Source organism: Mastacembelus armatus, chromosome 14 (genome assembly GCF_900324485.2).
Source record: "Mastacembelus armatus chromosome 14, fMasArm1.2, whole genome shotgun sequence".
Taxonomy (NCBI): domain Eukaryota; kingdom Metazoa; phylum Chordata; class Actinopteri; order Synbranchiformes; family Mastacembelidae; genus Mastacembelus; species Mastacembelus armatus.
Window position 1 is genome coordinate 20,958,430 of NC_046646.1, and position 17,804 is coordinate 20,976,233.

The following is a 17,804-nucleotide window of genomic DNA, read 5'->3' on the forward strand; positions in this document are numbered from 1 at the left end:
TTTGATTTTTTTTTTTCCAATCGCTTCCTGCCAATGTTGTTCACAAAGACCTTGTGAAACTCGTCTAGGAACCTCTGCCAGGTAGTTCACACCTCCACCTCCTCCGCCTGATGTGTTATAGCAGTAGACACATTTGACAGCACTGAGAGCCATTTTCAGTCAGAGAACTTACATGGCTACTGGCTAAAAAAAAGTAGGTAGGTAGAGGAGAAGACACTTGAGGACAAAGTATGCACTTTATGGCCATGTGGGTTAATCATCCAGTCATTTGCTGATATCTCGACTATTAGTCTTCTTTACCAACTCTATAGATGCATGTTGGCCACATGGTTACTTGGGCATCTATGGTTAATGTAGTAGGGCAACCTCATCTAAAGAGAAATGGTCCTTTCACCAAAAGACAAGAATATGAGTCCGTCAGCAGGTGTAGGACCGGTCAGTGGGTTCTAGAGCAAGCCTCTCACTTTAAGTCACACTGGATACAATTATGATTTATCACTTGCAAGTATCTTAAATAAAAGTATTAGCTGCTAATAAAGTAAGAATCTCTCAACAGTAAAGACTGGCAAGTTCACACATTTGTCAGTGGAAAATGGCCACAAAAACTACATTTCTGAATAGCGAATGTGAAACTGTTCTAATGTTCTAATTATCAGTTTTAAAACCTGCATCATAAGAGAAATAAAAAATGATACTGACGGTTCTTCAGTCTTTTGTTAAAGATCTGCTAAGTAGTCATAAATAAACAAATGGTGTAATGGCCTTCTTTGCACCCTTAGTTGGTGCACAAAGAGCAAAGTCAATATAAGAGTTTAGACCAAAATGGGATATTAGGGCTCACACCTACACATACAACATATTTGCATATATTCTGCCCACATTGTAAAAATTCTCCCCAAGTTTGCACTTTAAGGCTGAGTAGATGACGTAGGGGGATACCACTCTGCCGAGGCTGTTGGGCTGTGAGAGGAAGCAGGCAGTTCACTATGGGACAGAGAGAGATGAAGGGAGGGGGAGGATAGAGACAGAGAGAGGGAGAGAGTGAGTCTGAGAGAGTGACACTGAGATAAAGATAAATAGAGGAAGCAATTGAGTGTGAGGGATAGCAGGAGAGAGAGAGCATGTACATGTGAAGTGGAAGTCAGTGACAGAGAGCAGTTTTCTGTGTGATAGCAATTTGTCTTATGCATATTAGGAATATACATATATTTGCAGTTGAGTGTACACGTACTGTAGATGTCCAACCAAACACAGATGTGTGAGAAATGCATTCATGCATGCACACACAAACTAGGCAGATGTAGCAATTCCCACCAAGCCAGGGAGAGTAATATGACAGATAGAAGATCAGTGTTTATATCAGTCTTCTTCGTTCTCTGTCTGAGTGGCCTGTAATTGAATGATCATTACACCAAAGTTACGGCTACAGGCTGACAGTCAAAAATAGGAATTGAGTTGGTAACAGCATTTAGTGGTTTTGATTTATGAGCAACAGTGGGGAAGTTGTTTTTCCAGCCTGGGACTCTGATGGGCAATAAAGAGAAGCAAGGCTTATCGCCTGCTGTACCCACTCTGACACACATACACCAGTCAGCCAGCCAGCCAGCCAGCCAGCAACCAGTCAGCCAACCAGCTGGGGCTCTTCAAGGAAGGAAGTGTTTTCAGCAAATTTGTTTCCTTCATGTCTCACCCTGAATGGTGCTATTCATTAAAATAGCCTCCAGTCGGTAGGCACTGCTGCTATGGCACATTTATGCACTTGTATGCCTGTATTCTTACAGAAGGAGACCCACACACAAATCCACCTGCACACACACAGACAGACATTCTTTTCTTCTGGTCCAGCTCATCTTTGCAGGAGGGCCATTTATAATAAAAGCAAAGCTACAAAGAGAGAAAAGGACTCTGTTTCATGCACTGCTATCTGCTTTCAGTTAGGAGAGCTGGAGCTGTATATTTATTTCTCTGGAGTGAAAGGGACTGCCCGCTTTCATTCAGTGGACGTGATATTTGGATTAAGGTGGATCTAAACCTAGAATCAAAGGTCTGCCCGTGTGGGTGCTGCTGCAGTACATAAAATTAGAAGTGAAACGAAACGTGTTAACTGTGTAAGTGTGAAGCACTGCACAGTGGATTGTGATTCAGTTGTGGTTGTGTCCTGTCATTTTCATCAGTGCTACTTTGTGTTTCTGTCATCTTAACTCCTACACGTAGTCAGATATTCATCTCCATTGGCCAGATCTTAAATCTAATTCCAATGGATTGCAGTTCCAGTCTAATCTGGTTTGAAATGTTGACATTTTATTTATGGGCCTCCCTGCAAGATATGGTTGCTTCAACCTTATTACAGGCAGATATCTTTAATAGTACAAAACTATACAAGTACAAGTGCAAAACAGTGTTGTATATTTATATACAACTCTGTCTATAAATATATACTGTATAATAAAAATATAGAAGTCCTCATCCATGAGGATATGTAGTAGACTTATTCTTTGGATTTATGCATCCAATTTGTAAGTTAAAATGTACTCAGCTGTAAATTCTACCACACCAGCTGCAGCAGCTATATTTGGTGACAGTTTTCATCTGTTAGACATCTTGACTTTTACTGTGAGGTGAATGTGACCTCAGTTGATCATAGTGACAAGCTTTGGTTGTACTTTCTTTGTTGTGACCATGATCAGCACCTCTGGAATTTTCAGTTATCAGTCCTAAGACACTATGTGCTGTATCACCACTTTCATTTTATCACTCCCTGAAACATCCCTCCAGGATGTCATACAACTGAATTTATGTGCAAACATTTCTGTGTTTTGCACACACTGTTTGCACTAAAATGTGAACATAATTCTTGTTGAATTTCAAAGGCTGAAGACTATATGCTGCTTTCTCAATTTGTCAGGAAGTGTCTTCCTGCTTACAGTCGTCATCAATTAATAGAAATTGTTAAGAGAGAGTCACTAAGAGGGTTAGTCACGCGGAGCTGTCCTGATGCCTGCCAACACTGTCATGTCTTCTGACTTGTCTCAGTGCAGGCCTCAGGCCTTTTCTCTTTTTAGAGAAAGAGCAAGACAGGGAATAAATGGAGCTGAACCCACACAGTTGAAATGCCTCAGGAGTGGTGATGCACATCAATAGTGTGCACATATATGCACAACCAGGCATATGGATATGTTCAGAGCATATGTTTGAGACAAACTGCACACTCGTACATGCTTACAAACACACATCATCAAAAGAGAGGTTTCCTTGAACCAGTATATCTCTCAGCCTTCTGTCAAAATGTCCAAATCCTACAGGACTTGTAGAGGTGATGAATGAGAGCAACATATATCTTTTGATGTCATCAACACTACAGCATATAACAGACATATTTCTGTGGCAAACACCATGCTATGAAGACTGCTGTGTGTTTCCACTATCAATAAAAGCTGTGAGTCACGTAAATATCTCAATTAATCATGCACATTTGAAAGAACCACTTGTAAAATTTTGTTAATGTGCCACTGAGCTCTCAGAATTCACCACAGAGCTTGTTTCCTGATACTCTTTGTATTGTATGATATTTTGATTATTATCAAACACTAGATAATCAATATTATGTACCAAAGTAGCAGCACACAGAAATGTGAAGCATATTGGTTTGTGTTTGATGGCACCACAATAAACTACTACTTAAATCTCAAATAACTATTTCTGACCTAAAATCCAAAGTTTCATTTAGTAATTTGGGTTATGACCAAGTTACCTGCAAAAATGTCAGCGTCGATCAGCTATTCACTGTTTAATCTAAAAACACTGTAATACTCTGGCAGCTCCGGTGCCAAGTAACACAGTATTATAGTATTATACTATTATATTATAATAATACAGTAATTTCCTGAAATTAATTTTACATGAACTCTTACATATTTAATCATGTTTTAATGTTTAAGAAAAACTAACTAAAAACAATGCATTTACTTTAAATCAAACAAATAACATGCACTAAAGAGTTAGTGTACAAATACAGTTCCACAACACCCTGTGCTCCAAGTACAACCAAACAAATGCTGGAATTATTTGTAACAAGCACGCCATCTGTTTACCTGGACATCTCCATGGTGTCCTTGGTGAGATAGACGATCCAGTAGACCAGGTTGAAGGCGCCAAACGAAAGGGGGAATAGGATGCGGGAGTATTTGTCGATGATGCTGGTGCCAGTCAGGACATTGTTGGCTGGCACAGCTGAACCCTGCTGCAGGAAGGCATGTGCATTGACAGGAGGGTTGGGAAATGTTTTGGCAGGGCGGTCAAACAGCGGAGCAGAATTCATCCTCTTCTTCAGCACACTACTGGCATCCACCTTGAACAGGCAATTAGAAAACAAAAAATGTAAGAGGAATCCGACTTTAAAGAGAATATTGCATCATGTGATATGGGAGTGTTGGTAATAAAACTGGGGTTGTGCTGTGCCCAGAAAGTCAGAAAATCATCATATCTTATGTGCAAGGAATATTAACACTATCATAGAAATGGATTCTGCATGTAAATGGACAACATGCTACAGTGATAAAATGGAAATTGAAATATTACAAAAATCTGTGCCATATTTCCACAGTTGCAAGTTTGTCAGTACATGTGGATAGTGTGTGTGTGTGTGTGTGTGTGAGAGAGAGAGAGAGTGTGAGCAAAAAAATTATAACTAGGATAGCAGTGAGCACCACAGTAATTAAGCTCAACAAATGAATGATGATTTTGCTTTGGATTTTATGTGATTCCAATCAGACCATTCCATGAACACTAATGCAGCTGTGGGAAGCAAACAAAACATATTTCTCAAGAGGCTCATAGCATATTGACACATGGTTATCACTATGCCTCATCAAGTTTCAGTACACCAATGTAATCCTGGCACGTGCTTCCTGCATGTAACTCAGTACGTATACAGGGTGTACATCTGGGAAATGGGTCAAGAAACACAGTGTGCAGGCACACCGAGAGAGAGAGCAGCAGGAAAACTACCCAAACTAACAGTCACTGCTTGACTCTCATGACACTGTAGACATGGAAATTAGCAGGACAGAAAATTAAAGAAGAACCTTATCAAATATATAACATGTTGTCCTGTGATAAACCGCATCAGTGTTAATTTGTGTATAACATAATTATAACCATTTTTAAAACATTAGCTACACAAAGCAGAGTTACTCTTTCTGAAATAACCTGTTTTGTCTGAATGTCTGCAGTGTAGAGTTTGAATAATGGTTCATGTGTTTTAGAAAATAAACTCGCTATAGTCCAGTGACCAGTTCAGTTGCTAGGTGTTGGCTTCAGTACACACTGCATTTTTTTTTCAGATTACAATCTTGGACCAAAACATGATCTTGCAAGATTTATGTTGGATTTATGAGGTTACAGGATTACACACTTTTCTACATGATGAGACACTAGTAAACTGTCACAGTCCTCTGACTGGGTGAGTCTTTCCAAAATATACATGGTGGCCAATCTCAGAATAAGACTTGACAAGTCCCATAATTTTACAAAAGTGAAATATTTGCAGATAAAAGGTTTCATTAAATTATATTTTATTAGTGTGATGTTGGGCTGCATGGTGGGCAATGGTTGGTGCTACAACCAGAGGATTTGGGGTTTGAGCCCACTGTTGACCAGGCCCTTCAATCATTAGCCTACTGATTTACAGTGAGTGCCATTTCTGTGAGTGGGGAATTTTGTGTTGATGTTTTCTGTTGTAACTGGCGTCCTTGATTCCCACAGCACCAGGCTATGGCTTCAAATGTCAGCTGCTATATTAGTATAATGGTTCCTTCAGAAGTCAAAGATAATGCATTTTGTACATGCTTCATGCATTGTTTATGTGGCATGTTTATACCATGTGCTGTACGTATGTGTAGCTGATCTGATACACAAGCTATTTTTCATAATGACAACAGGCTTGCTTGGCTTCTTCCTGGTCAAATCCCAGAGGGATCAGCTCCTTTCCTCTTTATCCACTGCTCTAGATTTCAGCAGACCCACTTTAACACAGGGAGGATGGGCACTGACTGATGGATATATGGTATGGATGTGGAATATAAGTGCATGTAGGTGGGTGGTGAGTGGGTGTATACACGCTTATGAATGAATGTATGTAAATGTGCATTTTATACTAATATATTTAAAGCAAGGCAGTCAGTGTCCTCAGCATAGCCACTGTTACGGTCATTTTTAGGTTTAGAAAGTGAGAAAATAAAAAAGGTTATGGGTTGGAGTTTGAAATGGAAAATACACAGATCAGAGAAGGGGTGGTATGTATTCATAATTCTTTTCCTCGATTTCCTTCTATGAATGTTTCATTTTCTGTGAATTTCCTGCACCTCCTACTCACACACCAAAAATGCATGCAGTACTCACACTGATAAACACCCCCTTCCCCTTTAGGTTTACAGGTGTATTGTTTGATTCATTAATCAAATAGGCCATTTAACTTATGTTGTTATGAGATCTTGTTATGGCTTTAGCTGACAGTCATAACAGGTTGTGTTTTAAAGCATGACTGAGGTAAGGCTATTTCTATTCCCAGTGTTATACCAATGTTTTTTCCCTTTTCTGTGAGGTATGAAGAGTCTTCCTCCTACATATTTAGTGAAAGCAGTCATTTTCCATGATGCATCCCTCCCACTCTCTCTCAGTGTAACTCTCACTCATGCACACACTACATAAAAGCAAACCACACTGGCCCATCCCATCCATCTCTCCATCTTGCTCCAAGAGCCAGCATTCTCGGGCCCCCCCTCTGCCTCATTGTGGTAACTGCCCCTCCTTCTTGTGAGTCTGCAGTGATCCAGTGGATATTCCCTTAATCTATGGCTCTTACATAATCTGTACTGTAGCAAAATCGTTCATAGAACCACTGGCTGTCTCTTCATGTCAGTCTCTGTGTTATCACGGATTTGCAGGGCAGAACAGAGGACTGAGAGAAAGATGGATGGATGTATGATAGATATACTGTAGATGGACACAACATTGTATAGAGTGATAATTAACTGTACGGGTGGGGAGTGATTGGGTGATTGGGGGGGGTGGTGCTGCAGATTATCCAATGTTCTTGTGTGGGAAGTAGAGATTGTGGTGTTCCAGTGGTAATGTGGAGAGCACATTCAAGCAATAAGAGGCAAAAGAGAGATGGTCAAGAGATGAGTGTGTGCATGAGTGAGAGAGAGGGAGTGTGTGTGTGTGTGTCTCTGTGTTCAGGAAGTTCACAGCAGGGGAGGAAGAGGCAGAAAAAAGGGCTAATGTTACATTACAGGGAAGAAAGGAGGGAGGAACATATATTCTGGGATGGGCAGTGGATTAAAAGGAGACGGCCTTTCATATATTGTGCATTGTTTACATTGCACAAGTTGCATAGATAAACAGAAAGGAAAGGAGATATTGTAGATATCCATGTGTAAATATTATATTGTTGATTTCACACTCTGACCAGAGCAACATCTTAACATAGTAATCACCAACTGTAGAGACAGAGATTGAAAAAGGACCACTATATGAACACACAGAAGCAAACTGTAACCACTGCCACCGTAACTATAACACAAGCTCACCTGACCTGTCACTCACTTGTTCAGTGCACATTTGCAATATTCTCTGTTATTTTGGTTGGAATTCACACACAAAGGACCCATATACCATTAGAACCATGCCCCTTCTTCTCTGTGTCATCACCCAGTGAAAACTGGAATGACTAATACAGTAGCTCATATATATCCATGCCAACTGAAATCTCCTGGGGTTACAATGCAGAGAGCACCAATCTTCTAATAGCTATTTCCTTTCAGGGTGTGGTCTTGTTAAAATCGATAAGCAAACATAGTTTAGCATCACATTAGCCAGGTGTGAGTGATCCACAGAGAAAAACAAAAACACATTGGCTACACACATTTGCTGGGATTTTTATGTGTAAAGTTACTGCTGAAACTAAACCACAGTTTTCTGGATTCATATCATGGCATAAAGGCAGTGCTGCATCACTGCTGTGTGGGCAGTTTGCTAACATGAGTAAAATTTGTCTTAATATGCTATTTCTAATTTAGACACTTTATGATTATAAGTTGTTTCAAAATATTGCACAGGCAAAATACAGCTCATTGCATGTTTGACAAACGTGAAAAGTTCAAGGAAAGAGTACTAATGTTGCAATGACAAATGAAATGGAATTAAAAGCCCTGCAGGAAGTTTCGTTATTTAGCAGCTTAGTTTAGAGTTGAGAGAGAGAAAAGACTGAAGCCAATGGAGTGGTTTGATGAGGAAGTGTAGAGAAATACACTTTTCCTTTCCTGTGAGTGCAACGTAAGGTCTGATTATTATTATTTCCACAGCAGCTCAGTACAGTTTATAAGGTCTGCATGTGTACACACAAACACCAGTCATCCTAGCACTGTATGTAACCTGTGAGACAAGTTGAATGTGACCCTGGATGTACCAGGATAAGCTGTTGATTCTGGATGGATGGGTATCTGATATCCTTTGTAGCATGTTTCTCCCCCACCTAACATCCTCTAAATATAAATATATTAGAAGTATAAGTTCTTAACCAAACATACAAAACACCCAGATCTTAAAAAACTAATTGAAGAAACCAGTCGGCAACCTGTTCAGGTCACCTGGTTCCTTTTCTTAAGTATGGATTTGTGCAGGTTAATATTTGAATAAGACCAAATTTGCCAGTGCATGCAAACACAGTTAAATGTGAAACAGTGGGGCAGACTTACTGAGGAAACCTCCCCATCATTCCCTGCGGCTGCGGCCGGAGCTGCAGCTGCAGCTGCTGCCTCTTGAGCTGCTGCCTTCATGGCTGCTGCCTTCCGCAGCTCCCGGTTGGCCTGCAGGGTGGAGAAGTAGTTGACAGCTGCAAATTCAATCAGGGCGGAGAAGACGAAGGCAAAGCAAACAGCGATGAACCAATCCATGGCTGTGGCATAAGATACTTTGGGCAGGGAGTGCCGGGCGCTTATACTGAGCGTTGTCATGGTCAAAACTGTGGTGATACCTGCAAACAGGGAGGGGACAGAAGTTAGCAACATACTGTTTGTGATTTTTCATTTTTTTATTTTATGGGACTTGGAATGTCTTTTTAATTTCTTTTGCTCATTTGATATGTTATGGCAGTATTTAGTTAAAGCTTATTCTTCTTTTGAGGGAATAACATTTTTAGAGGAGCAAACACTGAAGATATAGCATGTTGATTTTAGTTTTATAGGCACTTGTATGCACATTTTTGGAATCTTTTTTTGTACAGTGCCTAAGCCAGCTGTTTCCCTCTCCCTTCAATGTTTATGCCAAGTTTAGCAAAGCAGGGTTTAACTTCACAGAGGCAGTGGTTATTTTTATTGCATTTACTCATTTACATTACTCGGTGTTGTCACACACACACTTATACACAAACATATGTAATATTACGAATAGGGTAAATAGTTTTCATTTAGCCTGCCTTTTTCGATGTTAGAGGGTCCTTTCTCCTGATAAATAGACCACATCTATCAGGTCTCCTCTGTGAAGCTTTGCTGTCATGTAAGTGGGAAAAAATTGCAGCATCTCTTTTAAAACTGCCATTGCCAACTCTCTTGGCACAAATATTGCCATCTGGTAAATAATGTCTGTGATCACATCAACATTGCAGAGATGATAGTAGTTTATTAGACCACAGTGCAGCAGAGCTCATTCAAACCTGGTTCACAGCAAGGTTTTACCATCTACCATAGTGAATCTTTGGAACACGCCCGAAGCTATCGGTATTATGATATAGTGATCTAAATGTTTATTTTCCAAATAGTTGTGTATTGCTGAGTAGCAGGCTACTGAAAAGATATTTTAGAAAGCCCCGTTTGTGTCATGATCCAAACTCAGTTCCTGTCAGTGGACTCTTGTTTGTAGTGTTTTCTGTGACTTGTGTCCTTTTTCCTGTGTACATACGTCATATTGTGCTGCTCTGCTGTGTTTCCCTGATCACCTAGAACCCTCTGGGCTCCGTAAATTCTGGGACTGTGTTGGATTCGTGCCTTGTTTGTGTTGGGTTAGTGTATGTGTTTTTCTGCTGTCTCTGTGTTGTTCCTGGTTGTCATGTAACCTTCACCTGTCTGCACTTCCTGTTCCGAAATAAAACCCTGCACTCTACCATCCTGCCTCTCTGTGTGCTGACAGCATTTGGGTCCAACTTCTGAGTAATCCCTGACAGTCTGTGAATAAAAATGCACACAATGTGCAGTCCATGAGATTATAGTGTAGATGCCAATTTTATAATGAACACATATACATGTAATTGTAAGCTTTTTACATGTGACATAATGCAATTTAACACAACAGAGTGATAATGAATAGAATGCCAATGCATCGAAGTGTATGCACAGGTGATTTTGCTGTCATTTGATACATTGCAGCAGACCTGTTTCATGGCATATAGCTAGAATGCCAGGTGACATTTCAGCTCAATGACTTTTGCCAAAGAGTCACTGCAGTGGACACTAATGTGCACTGGCACACCAGAAACCAAAACATCCCCAAAGAAACCATCCAGTAAAATGACCAGATTGACTCCACAAAGCATTTGCTAATATTTATATTTCTCACAGTTAAAGATGGATTGGACAGGCAGATGAACTGATGTGTGCAGAGAAGAAGATATATAAAACAAAAAAACATGGATAGATGTGTCACAGTTTAGGCAAGGAAGTAAAAGCCACTTCGGTTTTGCTGAGGCGAGACTGCATTATGCTTTTCAAGTCTGTCAGCAGTAAATTTCTTTACCTTAAACACAGACTGTCCAAGACCACTGAGCACAGTCATAAAGCACAGAAAACAAAGTAAAACACTATCAGTTCTCTTGAATTCTGCATGATTTAAAACGAGTTTGAACCACACAAAAGGATCAAACTGTCAAAACTTCCTAAAAAAATGAATATGAAGTGCAGTTTTACCACTAGAAAATGCCTCTTAATCACTGAAAAAATGGATTTTCCTTTGTCTTGCCCAAATTCCATCCTTATTAAGTCAGATAAAGATGCTGACAATGAACATCACTTTTAATGGCCCATTAACAAAGTACATATCTAATTCACTTTCATCAAACTAAAGCAAGCAGGGAAAATGGGCCATTGAACACTGCTGCCCATGCTTTTACCAAATATGTGTTGTAGTTGTGTACATTTCATTAGCAGTCTGAGAACTTACGGGGGATTTAATGCACCTAATAATGTCTCAAAATCATTTTCTACACACCACATCAGCAAGAAAGGGTAACAGTTCTCAACCGCCGCCTCCTGTGGTAGCCAAACAACGCTGACTGTCTCAAGCTCAAGCACAAGTTAAATGATTGCAGAGAGGAGGAGGGACATGGGATGAAAGCCTGTCAGGGTAGGAGGGAGAGAGAAGGCAAGAAGAATGAAAAAGTGTAGGAGGGAGGGGGATGAAGTATAAAGACAGGATAGAAATAAAATGCTTGGGGCATATATATATATATATATATCTAAACAAGGTACAAATTAGGCCACACTCATTTAAGTCTGTGATGTTTGTGCTCAAGGGACTTTCATCTCTTGGTAAAACTGTTCAGTCCAGTGGCCAACATACTATGGCTTCATACAGTCCTTAAAAATATCTCATACAGCCAGAGTGGAGCACATTCATGTAGAAACTTGGCTCTTCCCTTCTAGCCCTTATTTTCAACTTATCTCACATGCACCATTGTCAGCATTAATGACACATACTCAGATAATGGTTTAAATACACACTTTAAATACGCAGCTTGTTTTTTCATACATCATATTTTTTTTCTATCAAATCTATTCTAAAACCAATTATTTCTCCACCCAGATCTCCTTTTTAACAAGAACAGATTATTTAGCCTATACCCCATATTGAGTTAAATGAGAATAGGAGGACAGTCCATATTTAATTGCCGCAGATGTGTTTTCTTCACGGAGCCTCAACTTCCATGCTAACACTAATGATTGGGCTCTATTGTCTGAAGAAGTATGCAGGTTAATAGGAACATTGGTGGCGTATCGGTCCTTCTAAGTGTCAGGCTGCTCAGCGGCAACTTGCTGAAATGTAACATTAGCAGGAGAAGAAATTAAGGATAGAAACATCTACACACACAAGTTCCCTATTTTCTTCTTTTTGCTTTTGTCTTTCTCAATCCTATTGCACTCTCTCTCTCTTTCTCTCTTAGTCTCTGTCTTTGTTTAGTGTCTCTCACCCTCTGCTCCTGAGGCTAGTGCTTGGTGGCAACTGTAGCATGATGTAATGTGAGCAAGCGGAACCTGTGATTGTTCGGAAGACAGCCAAGTAAACATCTTCCTCCTCTCTGCCTTTGCATGACCAATTTCAAAAAGGACATTTATTCTCAGTTAATTCAGCTCCACCACAGTGGAGGAGGAAAAGAGATAATGGAAAAAAACCTTAAAACATAACTGTGATGACTTTGTCTTGCTTTGTTCTCCTGCAGTTATAGTTTGAGGAAAACTCTGCAAGTTAAACCAATCAGATTGCAGTATAATGTAGATGAATGCTTAAAGTTTGCAGGGCTGAAGTCACACTCGGGTCAAGCAGTAGGCGGTGAGTCGATAAATCAGCAGACTTACCATTTGAGTTTTAGATGCTTTAAGAAAATGAAGTTTAGTTTTAAGAGTTGTAAACGTGACAGTTTTACATGTTGCCCAAATTTCCAAGACTCATCAGGAAGTGTAAGACACTGTGTGTCATCAATGGATGATACATCTGAAGCAAAGCTTTAGACATTCCTACTGTCTTTTTATGTTCTGTGAAAGGATGTGATTTACCTTTTCCATTTTCCCCACATTATAGTCCTGTTTTACATTACAGCAGTCATTTAAAATGACACCTGAGAAAACTGCTTCTTCTGCGCAGTTACCTACAGGATATTTTTGCTCCTATTTCTGGCAGCTGATGTAACGTGAAAGTGGTCTTGAATTGTCTAAATGATTTAATTCCAACACTAAATAAAAAATTAAATAGGTATAAGTGAAATCTTACCAAACACGGTGCGAGCTGGAACTGATTCCTTATTAATCCAGAAAGACACTTGGGCAAGGATCACAGTCATAATACAGGGGATGTAAGTCTGAATCAGGAAGAATCCCATTTTCCTTTGCAGGTGGAAGTGGACAGTCATGATTACATATTCACCTGAGATTAAAGAACAGAAACAGTGGGTGCTGTGTAGTTTAGATTCATTAAAAAAAACATGTCACACATCATGGCTGCAGCTGAAACCCAATGATGCTGTTTATAGTATCATGTAACTGCAGATCACACTTAAACATACAGCTCCTAACTGTGAAAGTGTAGCCTGAGAGTGTTATAATTTCAACACATACTGCATAATAGACTACAGTTCTTAAAATCCATTTCTAAAAGTCTTTACTCACCCGTATTGGACTTTAGCCTCTCACTTGACACTGTCTGACCGATGAGGTCGTACTGCAGCAAACTGGATGATTCCTGTGGCACCTCGACAGAAGAAAGAGGACCTTTCTTCCACGTGTACACAATCTCACTGATAGGATAAGCATCTAGACAGGATGGATGAAGAACCTTGTTTAAACTTAGTCATCCACCATTTTAAACAAGTCCTCTTTTCTTCCTTTCAATGATTTAGGGTGCGAAGTGCACAGAAACGTGCCATTGTGAGAGAATATCAGATAAAGGGGCATTTTACTGCTTCCTGGTTTCTGGCTTTCAAAACTTACTTTATGGTCTGCACTCTCAAAAACAAGAAAGTCAAAATCAACTTTTCATTGACGTATTTCTCAACTTGTCCTTATATCAAATCTTACAATGAAGAAGATGATAGAAGATGATAATAAATCCCTGCAGTGTGGGTGTAATTGCCCTCCCTTCATGTATACTGTATTTTCTTCTATGCACTGCAGTAACATTTGTTAATAAGTGAAACTGCAACATGCATTTTACATTACAAAGTAATGATAACATATGTGGGCTGTAATATAAGGCTTGGTTGTTCTTCCCACTTTACTCTTTAATTACACAAAGTGTTTAACACCTTTGTTCCCAAACGTCAGTTTTGTTTCCAGTTGCTGCACCCCACAAAAACCTCCTCTATTTCTCTTGACTGCTAAGTTGTTATGGTCTTTCTTTCCTCCACTGTACCTGTTTTTAACTATCAGTATCAGTAGGTTGTGTGCTGTATTATAAAATGCTACTACAGCCTCTCAGATATTCTGTATGTGCCATTTCAAATTGAAATCTTTAAATATAACTTGTCAGGCAGTCAGCAATTCAAGTGACAGAGTGATCATTTGAGAGTGACACCATCTGTCACACCAGTGAGGCTTAATAAAAAAACAAACTCACAACTCCCAAACTTGAGCGGGCAGGCATGGCCGTCCATCGGGAAGTTCATCAGACGCATGGGGCACTCTGCATTTATAGTTAATCTGTCAGAATGAAGAAGAGTCAAAATGAGTCTTTGATTTATATTTGATACAGTGTTACTGGCTAAGAAATCACTACTGTTTTAAGCTGGGTACAGTCATGGTGGTGCCATGCTGTACAATGGCAAATGTATTAACAGAAACAAAAAGTATATCTATTATAAGGTGGAAGGGAGGACTTTATAATATTTAATATGTAATTGTCAAATTTTGGCATTATAACATCTCATGTTGGAGAGAAAAATGTAATTACAGCAAAGGTACATGTAACTAACCTGACAAGTTAATTTCCAAAAGTATATACCATATGGCTTAAAAAAGCAAAGTTGATCCAATTATATAATCTAATCATTTTAAAAGGAAAATCTGTTTTGGCGCCATGAGTAACTCTAGGGGCTATTTTTCATGCTACATATCTCCTTTTGGAACAAAGATGGAGTCATGTTTGTTTGAATTGCTTTCCAGGCCTGTTTTCAGTATCAGATGGCACATATCTTGTTTTTGGAATGGCACTCCTCATTTCTTTTCATGTCTGTGCATATTCTTGGATGCTTGTTTGTTTGATTTGCTTTCCAGGCCTGTGCTCTATTCCGGTCCTGGCTGGGTTTGGAGCTCACTGTCCAGCACTGTTACCTCATGGTGTAGAGGATAGTTCCATTCTGCATGATGCGGAACAGCTTGTTGGGGGTGGTCATGTTGTGAGAGATCGACCTCTTGCCATTCCGGAAAAATGTGTCCGGCGTCCAGATCTTGCTGACCATCAGGTTGTTGAGCCGCAGGATCTCAATAGGTCCCTCAAATTTAAGCCGTTCGTCAATCCATGTCTGACGAAAGAACACATCCATGGTGTATTCCTGGGTGGGGGTTAGAGTATTGGTTCAGGATTTATTTACTACTACTACCAAACCTCCTACTACTGGTACTGCTTCTGCTCCTGCCACTATCTCCACTACCCCCAGAGAGAATGGCAGATGGGTTTGTGAGCCATGGTTTCGTGGGAACCTGCTGGATAGAGTACTTGCAGTGTGTCTGGCAATGTGATTTTTTTTTTTTTCTGGACTATTCTATTGTTGCTGCGAGTATTAATAAGATGTAGAACTTAGGTTTGTTTTTATTTATAAATTTTATAATTAGGAACAAAAGAAGTGAAAGCTATTATTTATTTTAAAGGAGGTCATATTTTTAGATGCAAACAAGCCCATAATGCAATTGATACTGATGCCATGACTAAAGGTAATCCTATTATTGTTCTGCCTTTTATGAACAAAAGGGTATGGAAATGAAGTGAATTCATTCAGCAATTGATGGTAAACTCATTAGATGTGTACATTACATATTATTTAATCTGCAGAGTCAGCATGAATTCTGCAATGCTACCCATCCTGGATGCTTTTAGATCAAATGGATGGCCTCATGTCCTGAGGAACCTTTTACATGCCTCTCTATAAGAACTGCCCTCAGCGTATCACATGGCAGTTCAAGTAGGCTTTAGATGAAACAGTATCTAAAGCCTAAAGCCTTAACAGTGTAAAGTACGACAGACATACAGCGCTGAGCCTATCCTATGACAGGAGTAGCCAGCCTATCCTGTCCCAACATCAGCCACATCTCTCTCTCCCTCTCTAACAGGGGGATTGTCAACCAGATTAAAATCCTAAGCTGCACTAATGACATCCTGCCCAAATGCTGGAATAAAGAAGGCTGGGAGAACCATGACTTGAATGTACAGATTGACTGGGATAACTGTACATATTCTGTTCCCTGTTCATACAATGAAAATGACTTTGTTAACAAGTGACAGCCAGTTAAGTAGCCTTTGTATCTTGTCTGTGTTTTAGCAGTCAGTGTGGTTTACGCACCATCTCAACATCTGAAACAGGTCCAAAGCTGGTGACAAAGATGTCAGTTTTGACCTCTGTGACTGGACCTACAGTGCAGCAGAATAATGAATAGTGTCTTTAATGCAGAAGCAAACAACTAAGAGACATTTCAGGTGCAAAAAGTAAAGCTGTATTAAATGGACAGTCCACACTGTACAGCTATCTGGCCACTGGTAATTAAATTAAACAACAAAAAGCACGAAATAGATTCTAAGTTGATTCTGAAACACAGTTTCCAGTTCGATGTTATTTTTGTCATAACGTTATAAAAGAAAAAATGTAAATTTTAACCATTAGAATTCAAACGCTAAACGAGAATAAGATACATCTACTGCTGTAAAACTTTATCTTATGAGAAATGGAACATCGACACCTACATTTCTGAAGTATACCAAATAAAATACAATATGCTAAGGTCATTAGCGTACCTCCAAATCCAGGTCGCAGCCTGTTGTCATAGCCATCCAGTAATCTATCCAATATGCGCGTGATGTTATCCAAATAGATACTGGTTTCACTGTGCTGATTCCCCCAAACACCGGTCGCACTGTAACTAAGATACATAAGCACTGATGAAAAATGATTTTCACAGGCAACTGTTCATAGTATAGTTTTTCAAATGAGCAATCATCCACAGTCTTTGGTTTCAGTGCGTAAAAGTCCGAGAACATGCAGACAAAAGAGTTGTCATACTCACCAAGACAGAAATAAACAAGTTAAAATGAAAGCCATGCCTCGCAAACACCCCACAACTAGAAATCCCTGGTCAACTTTTAAAATCAGCATATTCCATCCTTTAACAGCATGATTAAACGCGGGTCAGGTCTTCTTTTAGTTATGAACCGTGCGAGGATACCGCGCCAGTCCAGCACGACTTGACTTCCCCTCTAGTGCGGTTGCGCCCGCCTCAGTCTGAATCGCTCAGTTGGAAAAACCTGAAGAGTTTTTAAGAGAGTGGAGAGGAGGGACGAGGGGGGCATTACCGCTAATCGAAAAAGGCATTTTAGAAGGAATATATCGGTCTCAAGAGCAACGTGGCTAGTTAGAAAATGTTTCTGATGGAAATAATGACGCTACTAAGTGATTAATAAGGTTTGAAGTGAAAAGAGCGACGGGGAGCAAGAGAAACAGAGAACGAGGGGAGGGAGAAGTAGAAGAAGGAATCATGCACAAATCCAATACTATCATATCAGTGGACGTTATACCCTCTGACTTTTTGAATGCAGGATGATTTTTAAATTATGTCACTTTGCTCCTGCCTGCTCAGCCTTCATTAGCCTACCTGTGTGAAACCACAGGGCTTGGCCGTGCAAAGACAAAAAATTGCTACTAGAGATAAAGCATGATGATCTGTGATTCATATAGTGGTTGGGTGGATGGATGGATGAGTGGAGTGGGTGGTAGATACATTTAGTGCAACTCAAAACTCACAATGTCCAGAGACCAAGAGCAAAAGTAAAATACCACA

General features: G+C 39.8%; 1 protein-coding gene across 1 annotated transcript; it reads right to left on the reverse strand.

Annotated features, from left to right (window-relative positions):
• Nucleotides 1–4,087: 4,087 nt before the first annotated feature.
• gabra6b (gamma-aminobutyric acid type A receptor subunit alpha6b) lies at nucleotides 4,088–17,122 on the reverse strand. The gene is made up of 9 exons (XM_026328324.1): nucleotides 17,034–17,122; nucleotides 16,765–16,889; nucleotides 16,316–16,383; nucleotides 15,090–15,310; nucleotides 14,377–14,459; nucleotides 13,431–13,574; nucleotides 13,036–13,188; nucleotides 8,757–9,034; nucleotides 4,088–4,348 (listed from the first exon to the last, which is right to left on the reverse strand). The coding sequence occupies exons 1-9, from the start codon at nucleotides 17,120–17,122 to the stop codon at nucleotides 4,088–4,090; spliced, it is 1,422 nt and encodes a 473-aa protein (XP_026184109.1).
• Between the last annotated feature and the right edge of the window lie 682 nt (nucleotides 17,123–17,804).